Here is a 22827-nt window from a genome sequence, read left to right on the forward strand (position 1 = left end):
CGACAATTTAAACCCTGGATTAGTTGATGATAGTGTAAGACGAAAAGTAGGACTTTCGCACTGCAAGTAAAGGAAAGCTATGTAAACAAAGGTAAACATTTTACCCACAATGGCTGTGCAATGCGTTATATCTTACCCTTGTCGATAAAGCCATGCCATAATGTTCGGTTTCCAACCAATGCTGCAGTGCCTCCGTCGATACTGATGTACTCAACGAAAGCATCTCATCGATGCGTGAGGTTACGCACATACTACCGTAACGAGATTGTAATGAGCCTAATTCGTTATGTGTTGTTGTTATATATTTTAAATTGTCCGCCCATAGAAATGCACAACAAAGGTTCACATCCCAGCGTAAAGTGACGGACGGAGGGGAAAGATTAATCAATGCGAAAGAGTGAATGGAAGAAGGATTAATGATAATGTTGATTCTCCGGAATAATGCACAACAATAATCCTTAATCGACACGTTCGGAAGATTGTTCTTAATGTAAACCTTTTCCAGGAACAGTAACTCTAGCACGTGAAGGAAAACTTTCCACCTAGGAGTATCAGTTTGAAGCCATCGAAGGATTGTTAAGGTCGATCACTACCAGCTTGATGTACAGATAAAAAGTGCCGGATGAAAGTTAAACATTCATTTGATAAGTGTTAAACAACCTTTAGGTATCTCAGTAGCCTCGCAGTTCTACTTTATTCTAACAGCTTTGACACTAAAAGCCTGTGACACTTTAATTCACTCCGCAAAACTGAGATATTTGGCATACGAGCACTGTTTTAAAGTGGAGCAGCCTCTAGATCTATCACGATCACCTCAGAGGCCAGATGCCAACTTGAATATTCGCAAAAGAATGATCCAAAATTCTTAAGTTCTCACGATCCCAAACTATTCGGATGACAACGTGAACACATTGCATACCTTTAGGCGCTTACTTATAAATCTCAACCCAACCGCTAAGCCATCCAGGGGGAGCTACCCAAACGTCTTCTAACAGACTGATCATGCCCGAAATGTCTAGCAGAATCAAAAGAAAGCTCTGTCTAGATAAATTCTGAAACAGGTTTATAATTTTAAATCTGCTGCAACAAACACGCCTAGGAACATTAAACAGTGATTTAGCACCGGATATTCCGTCTATTACTGACGTCGCTTACTTGCCACAAGAACCACCTGCTCAGATAATCCAAGCTCTGTCTGGTATCCACACACAAACACATGTGCCAAAGAAAGCACGAATGCGCCACACCAGTCGATACACCAACGCCTAAATTGATGCCGATTATGGAAGAAAAAAAAAACAAATCTTGTTCTATCAATCAACAAAAACCATAGACGATAACATAGAATACGGCATTACCTTCATCATGGTTGCGCAAAATTAGGGGTTTGGGGTGTGAATAACAATCACACCACAACCCGGCGAATGCGGTACGCAAGGAACTTTCCGCTAATAAGCGGTATCGCTTACAGCTCCGGTGAGCGTTACCCAAAAATCCTTCACACAACGATGCCACGGACAGTTGTTGCTCGGTTTGCTTTCGTTTGGTGCGACACAAGCTAATCGGTTAAGCCCAAACAAAACCAAAAAAAAAAACAAAAACCGCAACTGACCCGAGAAGTCAAGTTCAATCCGAGCGTTACGCTTTGATATTGAACGCTGGTAAACTGGTTTGCCAAAATAAGGAGATCCGGTGCATAAATTAGCTCTCGCATTTTGGCGACTGGTTTTCGCACAACGATTGGAGTTTTCGCCGAACACAGCACTCCTCGATGCGCCACACAGATTCTGCTCGTGCTGTTTTGGGAAGATGCGCCACGAAATAGACCGTTAGCGTTACGGCGACACACACACACTTCGGGTCACCATTAAGGGGAGGAAAGATCACACAACGCAAAACGAATCAGTTTTTAATCTTGTACATCATTATATTTCAAGTAATAACGGACTGGAACCGGGCAACGTGACCGGGGTTGCGACATTATGAAACATTGCACTGAATAGCTGAGGTCGCCCCAGCTCCGCCATCGCGTAACGCGCAAACTAACTTACAGATCGACGAAACATGAGTTTGCATAAAACCAAACCGAACGTCGTCAAGGGTAGGAAAATGATTCGCTCTTGGAAAGGTGATTTTCACGCTTCAACATCCTCACTCACACACACATAGGAAACATTCTCACATTCACACAAACACACACACACTCGTTGGGTGGAAGGATGGCCTCAATATAGCATTGAAGACAGCGATCCATATGACGGCTTAGATATGAAGATCAGTAGTTTTGTTTTTTTTTTGGTACACACACAAAAAACGCGAGCACTAATTAATTCTTCTTGGCCAGCAGGGGCGGCGCACAGTAGTAGGGAAAGCCACCCCCTTTAGATGGTTTGATAGGTTAGGGGTCGCGCGGTAACCGCAGATCGGCCCGGTACAGCCTTCCGCTGGTTGGACTCGTTCGTGAAGCAGGTGCAGAAGATCATGTACAGCATCTTGCAGCAGAAATCGGGCGACACCGAACGCTTGCCGGTGAGCACATCCACCAAATAGTCGCACTCCTCGTGTACCTGCGCCGGACAACCGTTTTGGGGGAGAAGGGCAAAGATGCGTATGATCATTAATCATGCTACAGCTTAGAACAGCCCGGCTGAAAGATCCGGTCACGAACTGCTTATAAATGCACAACAGGTTACCTTCACATCCCGCACCTCCTCGACACCGCTCTCGATGCTGATGACGAAGCTGGGATCGGCCCTTTTCCTTTTCAGCAGCTGCATCGTTGGGTGTCCAGCAGCAGGCACCAGCGCAAAATTTCGACCGTCTTCCCGACCCGACAAAAACCTAAGCTCACCGAAACGATCCGTTCACTGCGACGGTGTGTGCCCACGGTGGCATAGATCATGCTCGCGAACCAACGATTCGCTCGGTCTGCTGGGTGGCTACTCCCCACCATGTGCGTTACACCTCGCTGAGCGCACGGCTAAATGCAGCCAGGTTTGCGTCGGATCACGCTCTTGCTGTTGCTCTTCGCTCGCTCAGTTCGCGTTCCGTTTCACTCGGTGTTCCACTCCCCCCCCGGGCCGCGTTGTTTCATCTCGTTTCGCGCTTATTAGTTCTTTATAACGCAAAACCAAGAGGAGTTCCATTTCAGCACACCGTCGCATCCAACTCCAAATGGATGGGGTAGTCGGCATCACCATGCCACAATCGTGTGAGCTTTCATACAATTTTAAAGGCAAAATAGCTTCGGCTATGAAGTCCCTCCTTTTTGGTTTTTTGTGTTTTGCACCGGCTGGTTAACTCTCGTGAAGAAAATGCCACTGCCAACAGACAAAAAAGTACCCCCTAATAACGCTTGATAGACTTTTGATAGTCTCCAAAAACAAGGCAAACGAACCAAAAAAAAACCAACAACGCCATCTGGTGAAGATCTCGCGCATCTGCTTTCGGGGCGCGTGTTTGTTTCAATGTTTTTCGTTTCGAAATTATTCAACACCCCATCGTGGAGTGCTCTGGCCGCGCTTGACTTGCAATGTTTTCACCCGAAAATGTTACGATTAACATGTTCAAGGTGCTTTCACTTTCACTGCCACCGGTGATCGCGTGCGTTAGCTTTGTGCCTTCATATTTGAGGATAATGTTGACGGTGATCTCGATGATTTCGGCAATTGCGGTTTCGAGCTGCGGAGGGCTCTCCAGGTCGGAACTTCATCGCAAAAGGGTGCTAAATAAAGCGATCTTGTGGTTATTTCTGTTAGCATCGTTTGTGGTGGTGGTGGTGATCTACCCTTCCAGGTTCTTTTGTGTTACTTCTCGCCGGTTTGTACAACTTCACAGTAAAGCAGGGCAATCGCGTTTCGGAAGCCCACATCGCCCACGAGCAAATTGCGCAAATCCGACCACTCTTCCACGCGGATAGTGTCAGGTCGTTACGGTGGGATAGGGGACTGGTCAAAATGACGAGTCGAAATTAGGTAATCTACTGCAGGAAGCTCATTACCGCAGTTAATTCGTCACATTAGCGAAGTAATGAGATTTATGGCTAAATTGCTATAAAAAAAAACATATAACAAAACGAAAAAGTCATCAAACAATTTGTAACAAAATGCAAAAGATTAAAACAACTTTAACAAAACTTCAACAAACAGTCTTACATAATGCATAAACATAAAAGTAATAACAACACATATGAATTCATGAGAAGCAGATAGTGAGAGTAAATAAAACAGTTATTATAGCATATTTGACAACTAAAAGCTACTGCCGAAACGAAAACAACTGTCATCAACTGTTTAAAATTTGAAAAAACTCCTGAAATTCGATCCTCTTATTTGTCCATAACAACAGAGCGACTTCTGATGGAGTTTCTTGTTGTAGTTTCTGTGCTTATTCGAAACAAATCTACAAAGATCGCAAAAATTCATCAATCTGCCGCCGAGCCCATGGTGCGCAAGTGTTCTCTCACTCAGCGCAACACTGCGGTTCTTTTGGACTGGTTGTGCAAAGCTGCCCATTTCCCAACGGTTGTTTCCCGCCGCCCGTTGGTGGTGGTGGTGGAAAAATGCAGCAACTGCAACCGGCCAATACGGCCGAATGCCCCCCGCCACGGTAACGGTTTCGTGCGCCTCAACAGAGTCCAACGGCCCTGAATGAAGTGCTCTCGCGCACCGCAGCACGCTGAAACAGGCTGGAAAGCCGGTTCTTGCGCGGAACGAGACGTTCACCTCGAACAGGGGCCCAATCTTGAGGTCACCTCCCTAGCCGCTGGACGGATGGTTTTCGGGTGGGGACGAGATGTTGTCGTTTTTGGGCCACGGTTCGATCACTGTCTCCCGCGTGCGATCGCGTCGCTAGCGCTGCGTCACGGTATGCCGTTGGGGATGGGATCAACAACAATGATTCAAGGTCCTAGTCGAGCGGTGTGTCACAGCTTTGTGTGTGTCAAGATGAAGCCGCGGCCAGATGAATGAAGTTGGCGGGTAAATAAAGTCCTGAAGTAATTATTTACCGAGTGCCACAGTGACCATTACTGGGCTATTGTGCAATTGGGACCGAAGATGTTGACCATGGGACCAAGCAAATATGGTTTCATCATACCACTGTGTGTGAGCCGGTGACATTTTCTCGCACGTGGAGTGAATAATATGCTACAAAAGAATATTCTGTTTGTAGATATCTCACTCCATTTAATCTTCTACCAATATGGAGCTTTAAAAGCCCTTACCATGATGGAATTCTACAGAAATGTTACAGCAAACAAAGCGACTCGCAGTTCGCTGGAATCATCTCTAGCAGTATACGAACTCCACTTTTAACGCGGGCATAACTCTAAGGGCGCAAAACGAGTTTTAAGCTTTAAGAGAGGGAGGGAGTAGTAGCAAAACAAAGCAAATGCATCTGAGACCATGCAGTTGCATAATTCCAAATGTGACAATCACGCGAGTGGAAACGGCCAGATAACGCAGGCCGAATTGTTGGGCAACACGAAACCTAAACCGGAATCGTCTGCGTGTGCATTCCACGGCATAGATTTAAGGGGTGGATTTGGTTCACCGATGTAATAGTGCAACGGAGACGTTTGATTGTGCAATATGAGGGCAGAGAGGTTAGGTTTTTACCCAAAAAAAGGTGCATATATTTGACTACTTTAGAGTTGAATGATCTGGCATGTCGAAAACATCAAATAAGAGTACGCAGAGCCCAAGAAACAACGAAACGACGCACTTCTTCTGCTATTGTTGCTGCCATAGGTGTGAAACGAAAAGTAAACCAGACATGACATAGACATGATGATGGACATACCTCCATTACGCAAATAATTAGCTACAAATGTACGCAATTAAAGAGGGAGAAATTCAACTGTTTGCTTAAATAATTTAAATCCCACTTTTTTGGTCATTTATGTACGCCACAAAGCATCCGGTTTTTAATTATGTTTACTTCATTGAAATGTTGACAACAAACGAATTAAAAGTCGACAGCAAACAATGGTAAGTGAAAAACAATAATTCCATCATATTAAAGATACATGAATAAGGGTTTTTTGGTAAGCCATTTTGAAATTTTGTATGTAAAGTCCAACTAACGAAACAAACACTAAATGTGTACGACATACGCTAGCATCTCCTCCGGTTGCACCATGTTGGCTTTAGTGGTTGATCCTTGTTTTTGGTTGCTCTGAGGAGCTGTGCTGCTGGTTGCAGCCCTACCAGGCGCAATTTGTGTTGCAAGCTTACTCAGATGTTTGCGGCGTTCCTGCTGTTGCTTCTGTGCATATTTACGCAGCGCTATCCCGGTCGGAACCAGGTCCTGTACTTTACGCATCGTAGTCTCGTGATTGCACGACACGCAGCGTAAAGGCGTTGGTCCAAGCGAAACCTTTGAACCCGCTGCTTCGGTGTTTTTGCGTAGCTTCTTTAGAATGTTTTCGATTAGCAGGTGCAAGAAATTGAACCGATTGCGCAGTTGCACTTCCAACCGTTCCAGCTTGCTGACGTTCAGCTTTGTCTCCATATCTGTGTTGACCTTTTTCAATCGATTTTCCAAACATTCTACCACTGCTGAGAAGTGATCCACCTGTGCGTTGATGTGAGTTTCCAGCCGTTCGTTCGTTTTGGCAAACTGTTCCTTCGATAGGCGCGTGTGGAAGTGTTTATACTCGACACGATCCTCCATTTGCTGATCAAGCAGATCTAGATGTGTTTCCATTTCCAGCTGCTCCCCAGTTATGCGCTCTACAAGTAAGGACAAATTGTTTTTAAATTCCAACTTCAACGTTTGCACCTCGGCTACAATTGTTTCACGGAAACTGGCTAGCGTCCCTTCCAATTCTTCAATATCTTGGGCGAACTTATCACATTTGCCTACGATACTATCGGACTGTTTTCCCTGCTGTTCTAAGCTCTTTTCGAGGGCTTCAATGCGTTCATGGCAAGACCGTAGCAATTCCTCAAACTCTCGCGGCCATATCGCCCGAATAGTGTCCGCGGTCAGTTCCAGTGAAGCGGACGAAGATTGGGGCGAATCTTCGGGGGCCGATTCATGCTCCGGTAGTGGTAAGAGCGCAATAACACTCGTCAGCACACTCCGGATTGTGTCCAGCTCTTTCTCCAGATCGGGTTCCGGTTGGTGCTTTATCGTACTGCGCCGTGGTACAAGCGACTTGACCGTGCTTGGGACGGGATGTCGATAAAAGTCGATCGGAACGGTACCATCCATGCTGAAGTGTTTGGATGTCTGAAGTATGCTTACGGTGCTACAGTGCGCACGGAAGCCAGGGAAGTGTGCCTTCAAAAGCTGATTCACGTTATCCAGCTGGGCACGCATAATGGTCAGCTCACCACCACCGAGATAGGGCTGGACCGACTTCTCCAGCCGCGAGTACTCCAACACCGTGTCGTTCGCCATCGACGTGAGCTTGCCAATCGACTCATCAATCTTGTCCAGCCGGCCCGCTAATGAAAGGTAATCGAGCGGAGTGTTTGCCGTCGATTGCAAAGATGAGGTTCTGCTGCGACTAAAATGGTCCAGCTGCTCGGCAGTCGGCAGGATGGCTTTGTTTATTTTGCTCTGTTCGTCCAAATGACCTTGCAATCCTTCAACAATGTTTTGTAATTTTGTCATGTTTGCCATCAATTCTTGATAGGTTTCGGTGTCTTCAAAACGTACCGCGAGATCTGGAGAACTCCTGTGCTCTTGCAGCGATATGCGTTTTTCGTCAGATGGAGGCTCTGTTGTTTCCAGCACTGGAGCAGGCTCTGTCTGTACCGAAGATGTTTGCGACTGGCATGAGCCACTCTGAACCTGATCAACCGGTACATCTGCAAGGTTGAGCTTACCCAATATTGCCTTGAGTAATTGTTGCAGAGGTGTAAATTTCAAGTCTCCCGGAGCGGGAGTCCCAAAAGCTTCCTCCAGCAATTCGGAACACGTCGGGGCCATTTTCGGCGATAGTTGAAGTTCTTCCAAAAAACCTGAAAATGCAGCAAATGTCAAAAGAAAATCTATCTTAGGCTACTACGATAGAATTGCATTATATCATCAACTGTCAGGCAGTTGAGGTTTTTTTGCTTGATTGAAGTCCACGTGCTAACCGCCCCACATATCAAAATAAACTGATATACGAGTTGTGTTTTATTTGTGCCACTAATGTGTTTTACTGCCGCCAATCATTTCAACAAATTGTTATATACGGCACAGGGAACAATAAAGCTCTTCCATTCAAATGCCACGGGTGGTGGATGAACTTCAGACCAAGCGTGAAGCACATAGCCTTCTTAGTGCGCAAAAAAATCGGACACCGTTCGCGATGAAGCCGGTCCGGTTGGGATTGATGGTGGCACAAATGCTGGGCAAGCAAACATTGACCAGTGATCCATCATAGTTCGTGCGCGGCTAAACTGTAGAAACCAATCTTCACCAATTAATTGCAGGTTTCGTGATGTGCGACCGGAACGGGTCGTCGTACCGTATCGTCAATGGAAGCACCGCGATCATAAACGATTATCCGTTTATGGTGTCGGTTCAGCGCTGGTCGCAGGACGCCAAAACTCACATCTGTGGTGGATCATTCATCAGCGAACAGTGGATACTGACTGCGGGCCATTGCGTGGAGTAAGTAGCGTAGTAATTGGGAGACCGAATGGTGCCGATGTCTCAAGAGGGCTCACAAATCCATCTTTGACTTGGCTGTGACAGTGACGACGAATTTTCCCGTGGGGGAATTGTGCGAGTGGAGTCCTCGTTTCACGCATCGGGCGGTATCTTTCTGAAGATCGAGCGTACGGTGCTGCATGAGCGCATAGCTTACGGTACGCGAGGAATTGATTATGATTTTGGTTTGATAAAGCTGGCAGCAAAATTTGAGCGTGCCGTCCCGGTTCACATGGTGGCGTCAAAGAGGCGCTTTTATCCGGGCGAACTCTGCACCATTATTGGCTGGGGTTTGACGAAGAATACCGGCGATCGGGAGCAGCTCCGTATGGTGAAGGTACCGATCGTTGCACGGCAGGATTGCTCCGAAGGATACGCCGAAATAGATACAATCACCAGGCGGATGCTGTGCGCTGGATATGCTGGAGGTGGACAGGATGCGTGCGAGGTACGTTAGAATTTGAAAGAATTTAAATGATTCGCTAATATCAACACATAAACACTGTACTCGAAAAGGGAGACTCTGGGGGACCGCTTATCTGCCGTGGCATACAGGTGGGCATCACTTCTTGGGGCGTTGGATGCGCCAAACCGAAACGCTACGGAGTGTACAGCAGTATCGCAAATCAGCGTGACTGGATACGCAAACATACCGGCGTGTAGGCGTGGACAACTTTCCCCCATTAAACTACAGTGTGGTCGAGCTAACATTAGCAGCTGGAATGTGACCTTACGCTCACGAAATATAATGGCGAAAACAACAACATTAAAATCAAATTCAATTAAAGTGTCGCAGTTTTGAAATGAGGTCTTCCACCTTAATGTTTGTGGCGCACCTGGTTCAGTACGGTTTGGCACATATAGCACACCAACATGCGGTTAGTGTCCGCGATAATCAGCTTTATTGGAGCGCTAATCTGCGGTGGTAATCAAGCTTCGTTATCAGTGTTTAGACACAAAATAGAGTGTTGCTTTTTGCAAAACTTTTTTTTTTCCTACCATCAGTTGCGGTGCGTGATGTCGATGGCACAGCGGGATTGAGGTTCCGAATCGTTAATGGAACGGAAACAACGATTGTCGCCTATCCGTTCGTTGTGTCCGTGCAAAAGTGGACACCAAGGCTAAAGCAGCACATTTGCGGTGGAACGCTTATTAGCGACAGCTGGATCTTAACGGCGGCCCATTGCGTAGAGTAAAGGCACCATTGCGATAGCTTTTGTTTAAACCGATCTTTTCAACATGATCTTCAATATTCTCACCCAGCAAGATCACTGCCGGCACGGTGATGGTGCGGGCTAACTCATCCTTCTACAACCGCGGTGGAAAGCTGCACCGTGTTGAGCGTGTTATTAAGCATCAGCTTTTTTCCTACGCCACCGGTGACTATGACTATGGTCTGTTGAAGCTAAAGCAACGCTTCAGGCGCGGATCGTTTGTGAAACTTCCATCACAAAGGAAACGCTTTCCACCGGCGGAACGTTGTACGGCTATGGGTTGGGGCTATACAAAGGGTCCGGCCGGGAGAGAACAGTTGCGCCAGGTTGTACTGCCGATTGTGTCCCAGAAGGTATGCCAGAAGGCATACGAAGCTACCGACAAGATAACGACCCGTATGCTTTGTGCTGGCTATAGGGAAGGAATGCGAGATGCGTGTGATGTAAGTAGGCAGCATGTAAGACTTAAGAAGGATTGCTTAAGAGTATTTTTCTCTGTGTTAGGGAGATTCTGGAGGACCATTGATCTGTCGAGGTATTCAAGCGGGTGTCATTTCCTGGGCAATTGGTTGTGCACAACCAAACCAATATGGAGTCTACAGCAGCATTGCGGAGGGTCGTGAATGGATCCGCAACCATACGGGTGTGTAGTGAAAATATGTTTGTTAATGCCAATAAAATTAAAAAAGAAAACACAGATAGTTACCGAGTTATACGGTATCTCTTTTAGGAGGATTTTGAAATTCTTTACTTAAAAAATTTAACAGATTTGAGTTTGTTTATAGCATTTTTATTTTGATTTATTTGTTTATTTTATATTAATGATTTTATTGTAATTTTAAATATTCATTTGAAATTATTAATATATTACGAACAAAGATTAGAGTCCATTGAGGTATAAATGGTTTTACACGCGAACTCGGACGTACGAGGAAATCCGTCACACGCGGATCTCTCGCGGATTATAGCGATCCTCTGTCACTTGGACTACCTGTGCTATTTTTAAAATATTTTACTAAAATAACACAATTTTTGTAAGTCAAAAACATTCATATTTATGCATTTTCTTTTTTGTGTAAAATGATTCAATTAAAATGAATCTGCAGCCCTTTAGCCTTCCCGCCCTTTCGAAGTTCGAAATTTAAAAAAAACCGCCCGAAAGTATGCAAACGTTTATACATTTTCGAACGAAACGTTTACCGATCTTTAACGGTCACACAATTAAGTTAAATCCGCGTTATTTGGAATCAAGCAAGAATGCAAATGGCAACACTAAATGTAAGTGGAAAGAAAAAAAAAACCCTCGGAACAACAAACTTTGCTATAATTGGCTGGGTAACTTCCTGCAAATCCCATAAGCGGTCGTTGGGTGCCGTTACACACGCCGAAATGCGCAAGGGGAAACAATTTTTACAAAGAAAGCAAAATCACAAAATTGCCCCCGGGCACAGGACGCGTCGAAGGTGGCTACAAAATTACAACTTTTGCTTCAATGTTTACGCCGTGTTGCTTAAGCTGCCTGCAAGGGTGGAAACACCAGAACTTCGAGTGTTTTTTTTTTTCGGGGGGGGCGATGGGAACGACGGATGCTAATTTTACTAATTAATTTCACACCGTGGCTTGGGTGCCGTGTGCTTCAGCAAGATTCGCTGCAACGATTCGTGGTGTAATTTTTATTAATTGAGTGTCTTTTTTCCTCAGAGTTCTAGGTAATGTTTTGCTTGCTGATGCTTCTTGCTGAATGTTCTTGCCGCTAGTGAGGAGGGTTCTGCGAAATGACGCTCGTTCCAGTGTGCTAATTGAGAAGTTTTCTCAATAAAAGTGGTGCAACAACTCCGATTGCAGTTCGGTAGAATGCGGTACCAAACAATCGATTTGATGTCCGGTGAATGTTTTTTGTACTACCCCGATTATGCTGAAACTAAAATAGCAGCTCTGTTGTTTTGAAAACAGTTGAATTTGATACTTTATTTTCCTGCAACAGATAGGCCAAACGGTAGTACGTGCGCTCGATAGCGTTCGGTTCGCCCCGAGAGACAGAATTGTTCAGTGAATATTTAAAGACATCGGCATGCTTTCCCAAGAGTATCCGACAGGACGATCGATATGTACTGCTTTGAAACAGCCCAAAGGGATTTTATAAATGCATATACAACCGGCTCGTTCTACGCTCGTACGGGTGAGTGGTCATCGGATGGAAAAGGCGTACATGGTATCGAAACAAGCGACCCCGTGGTATGTGGAGAATCCGGAACGATTGTGCAGCATTATCGATGTTCTGCAACCGATCGGACATCAGGGGTTTGTGCATTCAATGTTTCCAGCATCAAACGGACCACGCCAGAAAAAGTGCAAAAATTAATCCTTTTCCAAATGAATGCAGAATCAACATACCGTACAACGTGGGTGCTTGTGAGCAGGGCACAACAATCTTTGAACCATTTTCACTGTTTAGTTTGTTGCATGTTTTGCTGTGTTGGATTTGTTTTGTGATTCCGTATTTAAAGCAATTCTTAACGATTCGTTCGCATCATCAAACGAATTTGGAGGGAAAGTTTTGCATCGTCCATACCCCGACCGGCAACAACAAATTGTAGGGGTTTATCGATCGCAATAAACTGCCGCTTCAAAACGCCAGCACTGATAATGGGTACGTTCTATCGTTTCGTCACGTACCGGTAATTTGGAACGCTACAAAGTTTTAATGGCTGTATTACTTTACCGAGGATCGTTGGGTGTTGGGAATTGTTCTTTACTGTTTACCGTGTGGTAGCCTAATATTCAAAGTTATAAATTGTGATACACGATCGAATGAGAGAACCATTGGAACGGGGGAAAATTGGCCAAATTGTCACGAAGTTTTTCCGGGTAGGGAAGTGTGATTTTTGTTTGAAGCAAAACGAACGCTTCAGTGGATTTTTAAGCAATCGATTTGCTATGCGATCAATGCAGGGGTAATTAATTTAAGACGAAAGAAAGTTATTAATTATAGCTTATTTTTAAATACCACTAAAAGTTAATTTGATACAACTCTTAAATCAAGAAATAAATCTAGGGCGCCTAAATGTATGCAATTGTGTAACGCATCACACCTATAAGAATTGATGTTTTTTTATCTATACTTTTATTTTATTATGTATACAAGTTTTACACTACTTTAGCCATTTTCCAACACCAATTAAGTATCATTACCGTTGGAGCAAAGCACAGAAACGTGTCATTGTCCTTTTACGTACGATAGAAGCATTTTTCACCTCATTAACCTCAAAAGCACCAACAAAGGCGGTAAAGGAAATGATGAACAGCGTTCGTAATCGAGTATCATGTGTGTGTGTTTGTGATGACAAGACTCGGTTTTCTCTAACAAGAGAACAGAGGACAATTAGAAGAGAATGGAAGGCCAAAGAGCTGGTCAAAGAGGTCAATGGATGATTACAATCGAAAAGAGGATGTAATGAGCGAGCTTATGACCGAGCTTATCCGTTGTTGGATGTAGTTTAGAAAGCAATCAGACATTCGTGTAAGACATATCGCTTCAAGTTCATTGAAGTATAGAGACATAAATTGTAGACCGTATTCGTCCAACATTTAAAGCTTTTAAATGACTGGAGAACAACTTGTGCGGTTGTTTTGCTACATTTCCATAAAGAGCCTTGAAAATCAATCATCTGTCATTCTTCCGAATGCGTCGCAGGCCCCAAAATTGTACAGACATTGCGAAAGAGAGAAACCACTCACAGAAGTACTTAAAAGATGGATCCTCTTACGCCCAACAAAAAACAAGCCACTGGCCTACATTTAGGCGTACAATTTTCCGTTCCAGTGTGATGATCCCGAAAATGGCTGGTTGGAAAATTGTGGACCAGGAAAAGGCAAAAGGGCGGGATTGGTGAGTGAAAAAAAACAACAACAACAACAACAACAGCGCGCAACATGAAAAGCTTCGGATCGCTCACTGCCTGGCATGATTTCCCGCTCGTCAATCAAATAAAAAATGCTAATTTCAGTGCTTTCCCACCCGAGCAAAAAACCCCCGCGCCAGTTGAGGGGTTGCCACCCTTCGGGTTGAGTAATGAAAGAATGGCCAAACATCTGCGAGGCGATGCAGATGGCAGAAGTGCGATCGCTAGCCGTTAGTGGTGGCTGGCAAGAACAAAGCAATAGCAAGCGTTTAGTTGGTATTTGCTTACCCTTCGCATCACCCCGTATACACAGCTTGCCATCATGGGGCCAATTTTCACGCTTTTCACCATGGAACCACCATGCGATGGTGACGGGTTGGTGCCGTGACGTGAAAAACAAACTTCTTGTATACCGTCTGGTGAAGTAAAAACGAGCTCTCTTTACTTTGCTTTTTGTACTGTTTCACCCTCACCAATCGCCTCGTGGTAATGGACGGCTCGAGCAGAAGTGAAAAGATCGATTCGTTACAGTGGAAAGAAAATTTATCGCTTAGAAGCATCGGAAAAAGGTTTTTCTTTATTTTAATTTAAAGTATAAATATAAAGTAATTCACTGTAAAATTAAAAAAGGAAGCTGAAAATTTTATTATGCGAGGGAAAGGTTTATAAATTAATGTGTGGAAACAATGAATAAAATTAAATAAATGGATGATAAATTACATAAAAAATATTGAATTATTTTTATTCATTATAATTAAGACGATTCTTCGCCATACCATCAGCAGCAATAGTTTGATAGAAAGATTAATCAATAAGTATAAAAAAGCAATCTATTATTAGATAGAGTTCATAATTTTAAAATTGAGGTTAAATTTAAAACAGTGGTTTAATTATTTGTGTTAAATTACTATTCAACAGAAAAATCAATTTCGTTGATAGGAATTCTAAAAAAATATTATATAAATATAATAATAATTACAATGAGCCAGTTGTACAGTTGCAAATGAGGACATTGTCGCTTATATCAACAACAACATTCGAAGGTTAAGTCTGACAAGGGTTGGAAAAATAAACCATCACATGTGCTGTGCTGTGGTTAAGTTGTGTCTGTGTTGATTCAATTTTCCACTGTCCGCTACCAGTTTCAGATACAATCAGTTGGGGTTGGAGGACTCTCTGAACGTAAATAAAATGGTCCGTTAAATGTTAAACAATAATGCCAAAGCCACAACCATTTTGGTCTTGTTGGGTTCAACACATCACCATTACAGTAGAGGTTGGGATTGAAAAATAATGTAAATTTGAATATGAGTGCATTAAGAGTCCATTAGCTGGGGATTCTTTTAATAAATATCGTACATATAGAAAGTTCCTAACAGTTTCAACGGCATGGTAAGCAATGTTTGCTTACGAGTGAAACTTTTTGACCCCGGGAAGGAAACAGAACCAGAAGTGCGTTGACTTTCCAGCAGAACACCGAAACAATTCAAACACTCTCCATTTTGTGGACTTTTTGACTACTTTCACAGGAAAACGCTACCGAACCGTTGATTTAGGATTCACTGCCGATTCGCTACCAACCAAAACAATCGGACTTTTTCAAATTCAATCCCCGCAAGTCGAACGTGCATTAAAATTTCACTTCACTCGCTACGACCGAAAGGGTGGCACGATGATTGCGATGAAGCAGCGTAGGTTTCGGTTGTAGCTTTTGAGGTTTCTATTTTTTGTTTTCTACCGTGCTGTCAGTTGAATTATTTCTATCCAGTTCCAACATGTCTTTACTGCTTACCGTGACGCAGCTACCGGCATCCATCCGTAGTCCGATGGGCAGACTTTAGTCGCCCAACACAAAAGTTAGCTCGTCGTGTGGGGGATTTTTTTTTTCGCCCGATTCCGCCTTTGTGTAGTTGAGAACGTAATGAATTATTTAATTTAGTTTCTTTCCTTTTGACGTTTAACTTCTGGTTTGCAATTGAGTTTTTGTTTTTCGCTCGGAACTGGTTGCTGTGATGGATTAGTTTGTTGCTGGTTGTAAGTGTTTCGTGCAAAAATAAACATATATATGTACTGGGGTTTAACATCAGCTTCGGAGTCTTTAATTTTTGAAAAAGAAACTAAAAACAAAACTTTAATTTAATTGATAAAATTGGCCAAAGCAATATATTGATAGGAAGTGATATAACAATAAAAAGCAAACAAGCAAGCAAAATGATCCAAAATTAAAATGGAGATAGAGCGGTGATAACATATTAAGAACGAACTTTAACCAGAAAAAAACGTTTATTTTTAATTGTTTTTATATACACATTTAAAATCGATAATTTGACAAATTACAACAAAATGGTTTTTTTAAATTTTAGCATTTTAGCTCTGCATTTAGCTGTCCGACTATGAAAGAAGCATTTCAATCGATATTTAATTTTAATGTATCGTTAATAAAAGAGCTCATAAAAGCTCATAATAGCTAATAGTTGATCGTAATCAACAATCAATAATCTTCAATTCAATTTCCCATCTGTTTGAAGCCAAAACCATCCCGGCTGATTACGGTTATTGCTTCGCTTTAAGCTTTCCCCGCACTGAAATTTATCAATTTAAGGCACCGTTTTTCGCACAACCTTTTAAAACCATCACGTCACATCGCGTTGTGGATGCTGGAGATCCATTTTTTCTTCCTTATTTTTTTTAAGTTTGTTGCAATCACTTCCTTCCCGATCGGTAAGTTTAGTCACGTTCGGCCGAGATGTGTGAAAACATCTGCAAAGCTCTCGCAACAAACAGCAAACCCCCCCTACGCGCTGGAAAGCGTTATCCTTGTGGAAAGCATTATATTGCAGCTTGCGTTGACACGGCCAACCATCTCCTACCGACCTCTAGGTGCTAGGTGCGCACCGGGAAAATGGGGTCGTCATGTTTTCCATGCCACCCCCCGCATTTCCCGCCCGATGCGCTGGCGGTTTTTGGGAGTGGATGTTTCTCCCAACAGCTCGATCGCTGGAAAGGTGGAAACAAATGGAAAGTGTAAAGAATCTATTTGTTGCGCTGCACGGGACGTGCAGGTGTAGCTGTGGGGACATTAGAAAAGAAATCTTGCCAGCTTTTTGCTTTTCTTTTCGACGTGTTAGGAAATAACACCCGCCGACGCCATCGGTATAAAAGCAAGCGTTCGCGGCAAGCGCTGATTGTGTATGGGAAAGGTAACACCATCGTTGAGTCATCCAGTCGAACAAACAATTGATACTCGATGGCTTAGAGCGTCGGTTGGCGAGTGTAATGGTTTCTTCGCCGTTTAGACGGTGTAGCTGAGGATGTTTTTGTGAAGTACCGGGCGCCTCCATGTGGCCGTGATATTGGAGACGTGACTGTGCGTAGAAGTGGTTGTTTCCTGTATCGTATTGAACATTTTAAAAGGGGTTTACGCATACTTCCGCGAATTTTATTAAGAAAATCCGTTGACATTCAAAACTGTTTCTTTTGTTTAATATTGAGGTATTGGTCCGTTGACAGAAGGGACTGGTGTTCGGTGAAGATGAATCAGATTGATAATTCAGAATTATTAATTCTGAATACTTGAATTGAATGAATAAATCTGAATCTCTTGCCCGAAGGTTTGAGAAACCCTAGAGATTTATGAATCCTCATAGATGCATAAATTCACAGAGATTCGTTAAGGTTTGATTAACTTTTAAGCAACAATCAACTTTTCAGAACTCATTAATCTATGAAGAGTTGACTACTGATTTGAATGACTCCTTGCTAAAGATAGATATGAATGGGATTCATGAATTGTATGACATTAATAAATCCTCAGAGATTCTTTGCGGATTCCGAAATCTATGAGGAATCGTAAATCTATTGCGAGTTGTCTCCTGATTGGAGAATGACTCCAAGTTAGAGGTTCATATGAGTGACTCTTCTCAAATGATTAATTAATCGCAACACTGAAAGGAACATTAGACATTTATTATATCGCACTTATACTTCGTGCAATGAATTATTTCACATCGTTTTTGGAAACTTGAACCGTGTTTCATATACGTTTTTTTAACCTCAGTGTTGAATATTATTCAACGGTCGATTCAAATGTGACAACTAGTATCGACCGTTTGGCTGTAGAGGGCGCCACTTCGAGCGGAGCAACCGATCGAGCCGAGCACGCCCGAAGTAAAAAGATCAACGACCAGGAGTAGAGGAATCGATAAAGCTAACCCGACGAACGAGGACGTGATTTTTTAGCTCCACAAATAAAGTGTGCTAAAAGAAGTCCTGTTTGTGCGTTTTTATTATGTTTGTGCATTAGTGTTTTACGTTATTGAAAGAACGCTGTTGCTTGTCGCAACACTCAGGTTTGTGATCAATCATCATCTCTTAGCTATTGTTTTCTTCCCATAACCCCAAACACTGGGTCGTGGGTTTTTGGCGTAAAAAATTCAGTAAATTTGCAAAATGCGTAGAAAGTACCAAAATAAATCCAATGCCTCGTGGCTATCACGTACGCACCCGATATCGCATAGCACGAATGTAGGTACCGTACCGCACCGTGTGACATCTGAACAAATTCCCATAGCCGTCGGCTTATCACAATGCAATGCCGAGGTTTTGCGCGTGTATGTTAAAAATAATTCTGATGCTTTCAAAATGAAGACCGTACCGTGTAGCCGTACCGGGATGCGTAAGGCCAAAACATGGCTCCAGGGGGCCTTTTAGTGAATCATGTATAGGATTTCGCTTCAATTTAGCATGCGCTGTGAGCAACGTTCGATGGTATTTATTGTGTTGCGTTTCCGTTGGATTAATGAAAGTGCTTCCAGGGAAGTGTGTAAGTGTGTAGCAAAACCAAACACCATTTGCAATCAACAACGAGAGAGGCCACCGTAAACATGCGTAATACAATTGCTTAGCCGGTATTGTTTGATAACTGGTTTGAATTGTTTCAAATAATATAAATTACAATGTAACGCCGTTTTGGTCGTGTTTATCTGGACATTTTCCTAGCCTCAGCTCAGGTTTTTAGTGTTTTTTATTTATGTTTCTAATTAATTTACTGATGAACTATGTTGCTTGTTTATATATTTAAATATTCGTTTATTCCTTTATTAATTTCATGAGGCTCAAATCTGGTATCCGATCGACGTTGTGTTTGATTCTCTATGATGTCGTTTCTCAATGGACCTTCAGGACCTTCAGGGCCAGTTCTGCTCGGTAAATTTCATGCGTCAAATTCATTTTTCAATTTCATATTTCAAATAACTATGCGGTTTATGCATTTCGTTTGCAACGCTGCCGAGAAACGCATGAAGCTTGTGAAGAAGTGTGGGATATTACGAAAGAAATGTTGTAAGCATTCCTTCATTAAAAAATTTCCAACACTTCCAACACACAAATAATTAATCTAATTTCTTTAGTTTATAATTTAAAAGTGTATTCGAACCTTTTGAACATCGTGAACATGCATGAAATGCACCAATACCAACCAAACACTATCGGTATAACGGCGATCATCCATAATAAATATCAATTTAACACCTTTTCTGAAATAATTTCATCAAATTACGTTTGTCTATATTATAAAACTCCATAATCCACCAAAACGCGAATGAAGATACAGTCCTTGAATGCTGAAGGTTACAAAACAATGGCTGATGAGTATGAGAATCCGCATGGAGCTTTTCATTTTCAACTCGTCGCTTAAATAATGCAAATTAAATCTTCCACCAACTCTGTCACCAAAAACCTGAAGAAAGAAAAAATAAAACGCTAATCCGTTTCCAAGCGCCAGTGTTGGTGTGTCTCAGCACTCGCATGTCTGCAGAGTGGATTGGTCGGGCAAATACTTTCATTTGACAAACTTCTAACCACGACACCGGCGTGCTTCCTGCGCGTGTGTTCGTACTTCGCATCCTTTTGCCAGGGAGATAAAGAACCGAATGGGACGAGAGTTTCATAATTTTATTATCCGTTTCGAGGGGTGGTTTTGTTGCCGAAACAGTTATTATGTGTCTTTTTTATTACGAAGATGAGTGTCTCGGTCGCGGTACAAGTGCAGTGGAAGGAGTGTGTAAGGTGTTTTTTTTATTTGATGATCTTCTACGTTACCCTTCATGAGTACCACAATACACAAAGGGCGCGAGTCGTCTGCGAAAATGAGCCCAAATTAAATTACATTTTACATTTGGTGCACGCAAAAAGTGTGAAAGTTTTGTGCTAATGGTGACACGATAGCGATCATGTCGTCGCTTTATTGACTGTACGTAAATACGTGTGTCGTAAATAAGGCATCGCACATTATGCACGCACTGTCAAGAGAAATCCCGATGATAAGCAGCATTCATTCGCAAGCTTTTTCAGTAATAACTTTTTCTGTTACGTGGCTGATTTTTTCACCTTTGCGCCCTCTAAACAGCCTTCATACGGTAGGTACAATAACGGTAATGTAATTTCCTAATGCTAGCTCATCAATTTCGGCACCAAATTAGCTTTCTGTGTTTGCGATAATACAATGCGTATGAAACACCGATTTGTGTACGTGTCAAACAGCTCATTAGCATAATTTCATCGATATATTTCTAATGAGAAAATACCGTTTCCAGATTAAACACTGTCAAATGCCAAAAGCTCCATTCAGCACGAATAAAAACCGTGTTCAGTTGCAACGCAAAACAGGGGCTAATGTCATTTGCACGAAATTAACTCCCAAAACCCCTCCGACCTAACCAAGCAACAAGCCACCGGTGGCCGCAAACACACAAAAGGGATTATATGCGGCACCGTTGCCAACATCATCGGACCTGCCAACGATGCTTTGCGGTGGTTGCGTTGCGATAAAACATACCGACAATTGCTGCTGATACTGCGTAAAATATTATGCTATCGTAAACGAAAGTTCCGATCAATGTTGGTACCACGTTGCTTAGCAAGCGGCCATGTTTTTTGTGATATGCAACCAATTTAGCTCGCTCTTATTGGGAAAGATCAAAACGCATATCCAGACTAATGCTGACAGCTTACAAGCCCAATGGTTCGGTGCGCTCTGCAGCGTATGTTGAGGGTTTCCAAATAATGCCGGATAAATGTGGCGTTCGGCCGAATGTACTTCGATATCGAAATTATTAAATATTCGGTGCAAAGGAAAATTATTTCTGCGGAATTGCTACCAAAAATTTATTGATTTGAAATGAAGTTCCGTAGAATGATATTATTTTCCACAATAAATTCAACTGATGCAGTGATGAACGGTCAAAGAATTTTGATAAACTTTTTTGCATTTTATTCGCCTGTGAGTCGTATTTTTCACTTCATCGCACGCCATGTGAACATTGTTTAGAACGCTATGTTCTAAATTATTGGTCTCAGAGGTATGCGGAGTAGGCGGTCGGCTAGGGCCTCGCCGTATTGGGGGCCCCAACAAATTTGTGTCGATTTATAGCAAAAACAATAATTTAAATGGTAAAAAATTGATAAAAAAATTGGTAAAAAATTGATAAAATATCTTCCTTGGTTATACAAAACATTTGTTTCTATGTGATAAATTAAATGCAGAGAAGAATGTCTACTTTGTGACTTTGAAGTATCAACGAAATTGCACCAGGATTTCCGAATGTATAGTACCAGGAGAGCATCCACGGAAGAGGTAGCACCTAATACAGCAATTTTGCTCGAAAACCGCCGAAAGGTATGCAATATTTAAACACTAACTTTCCCGTCGGTCGAGTAAAATTTTGCAGCAATTTCGGTCGAAAACCGCCGAAAGGTATGCAATGATGAAACACTAACTTTCCCGTTGGTCATGAAAAATTTCTTCGAAAACTACCAGTTTCCGAATGTATAACACCAGGAGAGCATCCACGGAAGAGGTAACTCCTGGTACTACGCCGGAAGGTATGCAATGTAGATACACTAACTTTGCAACCAACTTTCCGCCGTAAGGTATGCAATGTTTATACACTAACTTTGCAACCAATTTTCCGCCGTAAGGTATGCAATGTTTATACACTAACTTTTCATACAAACCAGCTGTTTTCAGATTTCCGATACCAGGAGAGCATGTTTTTCAAGAGGTGACATCTTCCTTCCCCCTCTCTCCCCTTCTTCCGCCATCCCTTCCCCCTCCACCCCTTCCCCCACCCACCCTTCCATTTCCACCCCTTCCACCACAATGGCGCGAAAGATGGCGGCCAAGATGTCGGATAAGATGGCGGACAAGATGGCGGCCAAGATGGCGGACAAGATGGCGGACAAGATGGCGGACAAGATGGCTGACAATATGGTGGCCAAGATGGCGGCCAAGATGGCGGACAAGATGGCGGACAAGATGGCGGACAAGATGGCGGCCAAGATGGCGGACAAGATGGCGGACAAGATGGCGGACAAGATGGCGGACACAAGATGGCGGACACAAGATGGCGGACAAGATGGCGGACAAGATGGCGGACAAGATGGCGGACAAGATGGCGTACAAGATGGCGTACAAGATGGCGGACAAGATGGCGGACAAGATGGCGGACAAGATGGCGGACAAGATGGCGGACAAGATGGCGGCCAAGATGGAGGACAAGATGGCGGACAAGATGGCGGACAAGATGGCGGACAAGATAGCGGACAAGATGGCGGACAAGATGGCGGACAAGATGGCGGACAAGATGGCGGACAAGATGGCGGCCAAGATGGCGGACAAGATGGCGGCCATGATGGCGGACAAAATGGCGGCCAAGATGGCGGACAAGATGGCGGACAAGATCGCGGACAAGATGGCGGACAAGATGACGGCCAAGATGACGGCCAAGATGGCGGACAAGATGGCGGACAAGATGGCGGACAAGATGGCGGCCAAGATGGCGGACAAGATGGCGGACAAGATGGCGGACAAGATGGCGGACACAAGATGGCGGACACAAGATGGCGGACAAGATGGCGGACAAGATGGCGGACAAGATGGCGGCCAAGATGGCGGATAAGATGGCGGACAAGATGGCGGCCAAGATGGCGGCCAAGATGGCGGACAAGATGGCGGACAAGATGGCGGACAAGATGGCTGACAATATGGTGGCCAAGATGGC

The 22827-nt window shown here is 43.4% G+C and overlaps 2 protein-coding genes across 2 annotated transcripts; both read left to right on the forward strand.

Moving 5' to 3' along the window:
• The first annotated feature begins 8440 nt into the window (after positions 1–8440).
• LOC128299764 (trypsin-2-like) lies at positions 8441–9315 on the forward strand. The gene is made up of 3 exons (XM_053035839.1): positions 8441–8613; positions 8698–9100; positions 9169–9315. Exons 1-3 carry the CDS (start codon positions 8441–8443, stop codon positions 9313–9315), a joined length of 723 nt encoding a protein of 240 aa, XP_052891799.1.
• A 210-nt stretch (positions 9316–9525) lies between these two features.
• Positions 9526–10517, forward strand: LOC128299774 (trypsin-4-like). The gene is made up of 4 exons (XM_053035851.1): positions 9526–9577; positions 9658–9844; positions 9916–10309; positions 10371–10517. Exons 1-4 carry the CDS (start codon positions 9526–9528, stop codon positions 10515–10517), a joined length of 780 nt encoding a protein of 259 aa, XP_052891811.1.
• The last annotated feature ends 12310 nt before the right edge of the window (positions 10518–22827 follow it).

This window comes from Anopheles moucheti, chromosome 2 (assembly GCF_943734755.1).
Source record: "Anopheles moucheti chromosome 2, idAnoMoucSN_F20_07, whole genome shotgun sequence".
Classification (NCBI taxonomy): Eukaryota; Metazoa; Arthropoda; class Insecta; order Diptera; family Culicidae; genus Anopheles; species Anopheles moucheti.

Excerpts from the sequence above, each read along its gene's own strand:
- LOC128299764 (XM_053035839.1), top strand. The coding sequence starts at position 8,441 with ATGTGCGACCGGAACGGGTCGTCGTACCGTATCGTCAATGGAAGCACC. Across the intron at positions 8,614-8,697 it reads ACTGCGGGCCATTGCGTGGA|TGACGACGAATTTTCCCGTG; the intron begins GTAAGTAGCGTA and ends TGGCTGTGACAG. Across the intron at positions 9,101-9,168 it reads GTGGACAGGATGCGTGCGAG|GGAGACTCTGGGGGACCGCT; the intron begins GTACGTTAGAAT and ends GTACTCGAAAAG.
- LOC128299774 (XM_053035851.1), top strand. The coding sequence starts at position 9,526 with ATGCGGTTAGTGTCCGCGATAATCAGCTTTATTGGAGCGCTAATCTGC. Across the intron at positions 9,578-9,657 it reads TGGAGCGCTAATCTGCGGTG|TTGCGGTGCGTGATGTCGAT; the intron begins GTAATCAAGCTT and ends TCCTACCATCAG. Across the intron at positions 10,310-10,370 it reads GAATGCGAGATGCGTGTGAT|GGAGATTCTGGAGGACCATT; the intron begins GTAAGTAGGCAG and ends TCTCTGTGTTAG.